This window comes from Salvia miltiorrhiza, chromosome 1 (assembly GCF_028751815.1).
Source record: "Salvia miltiorrhiza cultivar Shanhuang (shh) chromosome 1, IMPLAD_Smil_shh, whole genome shotgun sequence".
Lineage (NCBI taxonomy): Eukaryota > Viridiplantae > Streptophyta > Magnoliopsida > Lamiales > Lamiaceae > Salvia > Salvia miltiorrhiza.
The window spans coordinates 76,518,969-76,526,317 of NC_080387.1; the positions used below are offsets into that span (position 1 = coordinate 76,518,969).

General features: G+C 36.9%; 1 protein-coding gene and 1 long non-coding RNA gene across 2 annotated transcripts; one reads left to right on the forward strand and one right to left on the reverse strand.

Moving 5' to 3' along the window:
- The first annotated feature begins 441 nt into the window (after positions 1-441).
- LOC131013970 (receptor-like protein 19) lies at positions 442-1,365 on the forward strand. Its single transcript, XM_057941912.1, has one exon. The coding sequence runs from the start codon at positions 442-444 to the stop codon at positions 1,363-1,365; it is 924 nt and encodes a 307-aa protein (XP_057797895.1).
- A 1,230-nt stretch (positions 1,366-2,595) lies between these two features.
- Positions 2,596-4,887, reverse strand: LOC131006347 (uncharacterized). The gene is made up of 2 exons (XR_009095477.1): positions 4,244-4,887; positions 2,596-2,830 (listed from the first exon to the last, which is right to left on the reverse strand). It is a non-coding gene; the product is annotated as an uncharacterized LOC131006347 (long non-coding RNA).
- Positions 4,888-7,349: the final 2,462 nt, after the last annotated feature.

Sequence of the window (7,349 nt, forward strand, 5' to 3'; positions counted from 1 at the left end):
TTTATGTATCCAGATTGTCTCTAAAGCAATATATATCTACGTTGACTTCTCAAACTTCCAGGTCCAATACCATCCACCATTGGGAATCTATCAAATTTGGAGTATTTATTGCTCTCTTCCAACAAATTAAATGGTGAGCTTCCATTCTCCATCTGCAACTTGACATCCCTTCAGTTTCTTCTGCTCTCAAATAACAATTTGGAAGGGACAGTTCCACAATGCTTTCGAAACTTGAGCAAATCGTTGTCCATATTTCATTTAAATACAAATAACTTTAGTGGCCTCATTCCATCAATATTTATCAAAGGGTGTAGTCTTCAGTCCATCAATTTGAGTGGTAATAAATTGCAAGGAAGATTACCTAAATCCTTAATCAATTGCAAAAGTCTAAAGGGTCTCGATGTTGGAAATAATAGAATACAAGATGAATTTCCGTTTTGGATGGAAGCTCTTCCTGAGCTTCGAGTGCTCGTCTTGAAGTCTAACAAGTTTGATGGTAACATGTCGCTGCCTTCACGAAGTAACCTTCCATTTCAAAAGTTGCAAGTTTTAGATATATCTGACAATGAATTTGTGGGGTCTCTCCCTCAAACATATTTCAAGAACTTTAGAGCAATGATGGATGTGAAGGAAAATAAGACAGATCTAATTACAAGTAGTGATGATTTCGATTTTCTAAGGTATGTGGAGATGAGAATCACCTTGAAAGGTTTGGATCTGTTATTGAAGAGACTGTTGAAAACCTTTACAACCATTGACTTATCCTCCAACAATTTCTCTGGTAGTATTCCAGATTCCATAGGTAATCTTAATTCTTTGAGATACTTGAATTTGTCACACAATAATCTCATGGGACACATACCTGCATCTCTTGGAAATATAAATGTGCTTGAATCATTGGATTTATCATGGAACAAATTGGACGGCGGAATTCCAAGTGTATTGACGAGGTTGACATTTCTTGCGGACTTAAACCTTTCGATGAATGATCTTGTGGGGCAAATACCACAATCTACTCAGTTTTCCACATTTGAGAATGATTCATACGTGGGAAACTTGAGATTGTGTGGATTTCCGTTGACGAGAAAATGCAACGAGGAGGATGGGCAGCGGATGCAGCCAGAAGAACAAGATGACGAAGATGATGAGTATGGATTTATAGATGGATTTGGATGGAGAAGTGTGGTGATGGGATATGGAAGCGGAATCATAGTTGGAATTGGAATTGGTTGTTGGATTATTCGATTTGGAAGGCCAAGATGGTTGGTGGAATTCTTTTTTGGTGTTGGATATACATACAAGAAGAACAAGAAGAAGAAGAAGAAGACAAGGAAGAGAGCAACTCCAACACAGAGGAGAAGTTGATTCCAGACAAATATATATTATGAGCTTTTCTTTCTTGCTTTTTTGTTCTTTTCCAGACATCAGATTGTTGTTTTATACAATGTTTTTTATGTTCAAAGTTTGCTAAGTTTTAAAATAGTTTTGTGATGGAGTCCCGTTATTAGATAAGCAGTTATTTTCACCTGGGCCTTTTGTCGAACACTTGGCGAACTGATTTTCGCTATTCTTCTCCACCGTCTTTACTTCACTGGAAAATGGAGCTTTTACTTTGTCTACGGTGTCGTTTTCTCGAAATCCGGAGTTGTGTGAAATCCTAGAAAGATCTCCGACAATGGTTTACATGATTATTAATTTTGATTGGTTGAGGTTGGTTATAGTGATAACTTGGATGCATTTTAGATCTTGGCATTCTAATAATCAAGATTGGATATATCATATAATCCACCCAACTTTGGATTGATAAACGATTGTAAGCCGATTTATCAATCACGTGTTCAATCATGTAAACCAAATACTTGATTAAGGTGAATTATTTTATCAATCATGCATTACCACTCAAACCAAACGCCTCCTTAGATACTTGAATTTGTCTAACAATACTTGAATTCCCTTCTTCTCTTGGAAATATGAACATTCTTGAATCACTGGACTTGTCATCAAATAGATGGGATGGATAAATTTCGAATGAGTTGATCAAGTTGACATTTTTTACAAAATTAAATATTTTGATGTTTGAATTTTTTCTATGTTTTTCTATATCTCATTTTATCATATATTCATGTCAAATAAGCATTAAGGACATTTCATCCCAATTTGTAGTAGTTTTAAGCATTAAGCATTAAGGACATATTTTACGAAATTAAAAATTTATGGGCTTGCTCGAGTTATTTTGATCTTTGTATCATACTTTTTCTTAAGTTTGGTGTAAGAGCTTGTGCTTCAACTGTTTCTCTCTTTCTTTTTTTATCTTTAGGTTATTGGCATCTAGATATACGAACTTTCGGTCCATTCTGATTTTTCCCATGAACAATTGAAAATTCTCAAAAAATACACAAACTTTGATTCATTTTGTTTTCTAATTTGTTGTCACGACCGGCCTTAATTAAGGATAATTAATCCGGGAAAACCATGACTGGGGAAGGGAAATTACGAAGCGGGTTTAGAAAGGGGCGCATAAAAGAATACTCAAAGAGCTTGAATACGCGTGAAATATTCCTTAAAAGGAAAAAGGCATAGTTCGCAAAAAAAGGGTACTCAAAGAACTTGTATACGCGTTATATTCCTTAAAAGGAAAAAGGCATCGTTAGGGGCTTCGCTAAAACATTATCAGAGTTTGCAACGGAAGGCGTAACTGAAATAATCAGTGTTTACAGCGGAATGCATAACTAAGATACATGTATGAAGACATGTATCCTTTCTGAGCCTACTTTAAGTTCGACAAAAACTCCACTCAGCAACAACACTTCATCGCCCATCACAGCTCAACCTGCACAAACATAAACATACGAAGGGCTGAGTACAAGAGTACTCAGTGGGCAGTGCCAAGCATATAACATAATATCAACAACAAAACACAACTTCGCATAAGAGGCATAAGTTTCTTTCAAATCCTTTGCTCATTAAACATTTCCATATTCATAAACAGCATGAGCGCATTCTTCATCATCAACAATCATAACAAGCATCGTGTCGTGGAGAAGGCCTTCCCAAACGAACACGGGCATCGCGCCGTGAGGGGGAGCCTCCCTCAGCGGTCACGGCATCGTACTATTGAGGGAGGCCTCCCCCAATAGACGCTGTAACACTGGCATATTGGCATACTGGCATCGCGCCGCGAGAGAGGCCTCTCTCAGCGGACACGGGCATCGCGCCGTGAGGAAGGCCCTCCTCAGCGGACACGGCATCGTACTGTTGAGGGAGGCCTCCCCCAACAGACGCAAGCATCAATCACAGTGTCACAGCCCACTATCCCAATGACGGGTTAACCGGGGTTATGACTTGGGTGAACAATAAGAAATGGAAATTTAAAAGGGATTTACTAAATAACCAACATTAATAACAACAAACTAGTGGTATATATATATATAACCACTTGGGTAATTAACAAATGAGTCAGCCATAACGACTAAACCCCAAATGAAAGTTAAACAAAATGAAGAAGTAATAAGTTCCACAATACGATAACAAATTCAGAGTGTTTGCAGCGGAAAAACGTGTGAGTTATACATATGGAGATGCATACTCAAGGTTTCATTACATAAACATAAAAAGGGAAATCCGCTCAACACCGATCCATTCCATCGCCTGCTCAACCTGCACATTTAGAAATACATGCAGGGCTGAGTATAAAAATACTCAGTGACATAAGCCGAAAATACAACATGCATACATATATAAATTGAACTGCCATAACAGTAACACACAGGGGTTTTCATAAATGACCTGCGCTTACTAAAACATTTCGTTCATTTTCATAAAGGTGGATGCATCCCATTTTCAGTCTATATGATCCATATCTGTCCTTTCTGTCACGCGCCGGGAAGGAGGCCTCCTTACCACGGACGCCAAGACCGGTCGCAAGCGACTCGCGGTCTCCATGAGTGTACACGTTAACCCTAGCTAGCGACCTTTGTCTAGCATAGGATCCCAATTGGATTTCCTTTAAAGTTGGCGAACCAACACAGATAGGATACATATAAAAACATAAACATTTTGGCAGTCAATCATTTCATAAACATTTCATTTTCATAACATTTTCATTTTCATAAAGGGCATTGAACATATAAGCATTTTATAAGAACTGAATAAATAGTCAAAACATATCATGCATATATATTCGCATATGAGGCCTACGTCACGCAGGGGATCTCTATATACGTAATAATAAAATAATGCCCACCTCAATCGTTCTTAAAGCTGGCGTGGAGTCGTTTCTTCTTCGGCTTCACTTTCTGTCGCCTGGACCTTCATTGATGAAGAGTCGATAAGTTCGTGAAGAAATTGTCATAAGACAAAGTCTAATTCTACGTGCCTAGGGTATCTTTTAAAGTTTTAGGGTTCTAGCATCCATATTAATCTCGTTTCATTCAATCAATAAAATGTAACCAATTATCATGTAACTATCATATAGGTTCGAACCCATTTGTTCGAACATCAACATGTACATAATCCATAACCTCCCTCTATACCCGTCATTTAGTCAAGTACTCCATCAATTAAGAACAAGTCATATATTATCACCTTGAAAATTTAATCATTATAAATCATGCTTTCTCATACTTCGCACATTTTCATCACTTAAATAAATAAATCATTTATAAACACATGCTTAGTAATTTAATATCTCAATTAAATCCCAAGCTCATTTGATAAAGTAAATCATATACTTAATCATTCTATAACACAATTCCACATTTTTTTATCATGTAAATAAATAGTCTCAATATTTATTAAAACATGAAGCCATTCTAATAGGACATTTTAATTCCATTATAATGGAATTACTCATAAAATAATTTAATCCTTTTTCTTTAAAAAGAAACCATATTTATAATATTCTATACATTTTTTTTTAAAATAAATAAGAAATTCCATTATTCATTTATAAATAATAAAACATTTTAAAATCCATTGAGATGAAATAAAACATTTTAACCATTAAAAAAAAAAATCCATACTCGTAAGCTTTGAAAAAAAATTTTATCATGTAATAAATGGGGCTTAATCCCAAAATATTTGCTTTAAAGTCCATTAATAATTTAAATAATAGAATGGACTTCATTTAGAATAAATAATCCCAACTTCCAATATTAAAATTTAAATCAAGAGATTTAAATTCACTAAGTAATTTAGTGAAAATTTAAACATTTTTTTTTTTTTTTTTTTTTAAGAATTAAGGCCAAAATTCGTAGGCCTATATTTAAAACAATAGCCCAAGCATTTAAATAAAATTAGCCTACACAACTAAAATAAAAACCCATCAATTTTAAAACAAAAAGAGCCCAGCAGAAGTAAAATAAAATCGGCCCAAACAAATTAAAACATGAACCCAACTTAATAAAAATCGGCCCACTCACTCTTTTCTTAAAAATTTTCGGCCCACCCTAAACCTAACCCTAATACATACAACATATACCACACACACAAAACACATAACACACACACTCAAGCTCAGCGCCTCACTCTCCCTCTCTACCTCTCGGCTCTCTCCTCTTCTCTCCCTCTCGTCTCTCTGTCTCACCGGAAGTCAGCCGCACGCCGCCTCGCCGTGAAGGAGCTCGGCCGCCGTCCATCTGGTCTTCCTCCTTCGGCTCCTGCTCGGACAAGGGCGCGGGTAGCTTCCTCTCCATCCCCTCGTCTGGAACAGGGCATCTGCCCTCTCCGCCATAGGGAGCGCACGGCCGCCGCCTGGCCGCCTCCTCCGTCGTCCGTCGTGGCTGAAATCGCGGTGGAGGCCGAGCCTTGCCTCGCCGGGAAGGTAGGCTCCAGATCTGAGATTTCCCTTATTTCCCTCTTTTCCGGCCGGTCAGGAACAGCCCGTTGCTCCCGCCGTCGTGTCGCCGCTGCCGATGCCGCCGCGTCGTCGTCACCGGAGAAGATAAGTCCTCCCTCCTATCTCTCTCTCTCCCTCCCCTGTTCTACCTTCTCTTCTCTCTCTTTTTTTTTTTTTACAGCAGCCCTAACCATCTCTCTCTCGTTTCAGATAGACAAAGGAAAAAGGCGGCGGCTGCCGCCGCGCCGCCTCCGGCCGCGAGCAGCCGCCGGCTGCTCTCACCCCCCCAAATTCCAGTCACACGCACAAAACACACATAGAGCACTTAGGGTTTCAATTCTGTTCATTTTCATTCATTTCTATTTACAAAAACTAATCTGTACTTGTAATAGATAGAAATATAGTAAAATGTGTGCGTGTGTATTATTCTGTTGGTGGTTCTCTGATGGTGATAAGCTGATGTAATTGAAACAATAATAGTCTAAAAGAAGTGGTAATGGATGTGTGTGTTCGATCTGTTTTCATTTGAATCATAGTTTTGTAATTTAACAAATGAATGTATGGAGAAAGTAAAGTAGGAGGTAACCTTGATATGAGTAGGAAATGAGGAAAATCTTCTTTCTGAATTCACCAAAATTTGATCTGCGAATTTATTCAGCCAAGCTTAACAATGAAATTTTGGATCTGAAAACTATGAAAGAATTGGAAGAATTAATGGACGTTTATTACCTCTTTCTTGTTTTGGGAAATCTTGGAAACTGATTTGGAAAGCTGGAATCAGTGAATTATAATTCAAGCATAAGAATAGCTTGGATCAGAATGTTAGGAGGAATGGGAGGAATGTTGGTTGCTGATTTTGATTAAATAAAAGCTAATTGCATGTTGAGATGTTAAAGTGTAGAAGATGGCTGGCAAAAGAAGGTGTAAAGAGTGTTTAGTGGAATGATGAGTGTGTGGAATAATGAGTGTTTAGTGGAATGATGAGTGTTTAGTGGGATAGTTGGCATATGATGAGTGTTTCCAACACCATCAATTTATTTAAGAGTAAGATGGATGTGGAAATGTGTAGGTGCTAGATGAATGTGATGAATAAAATCCTTATTCTGTATTTGTAATACTAATTTCGGGTTCCCATATAACGAAGCTTCGTTATAACTCTCTATAAATTACATATTTTATAACTCGTTTTATAAGTCGAAAATTAATTACGACTTCAAGTAAATAATAGAAATACTATTTCTATCGTATATAAATTAAATAACATGACTCTGCTAAGTCAGTTATAATCCGAAATAATAATTATTGACTACTCAATAATCCTTTAAATCTCAAACGGATTCAAATAATAATAATAAGAATTTAGCACATCAAAACACATATATAACAATTAAATCATATCAGATAAATCAAATCAGTTTTATTATTAATGGATGCCGAACCCTAATTATTAAGTCTTTAATCAGTGATTAAAAACTGGGATATGACATACTATCCCCCTTAAAATAAATTTCGT

Excerpts from the sequence above, each read along its gene's own strand:
- LOC131013970 (XM_057941912.1), top strand. The coding sequence starts at position 442 with ATGGAAGCTCTTCCTGAGCTTCGAGTGCTCGTCTTGAAGTCTAACAAG.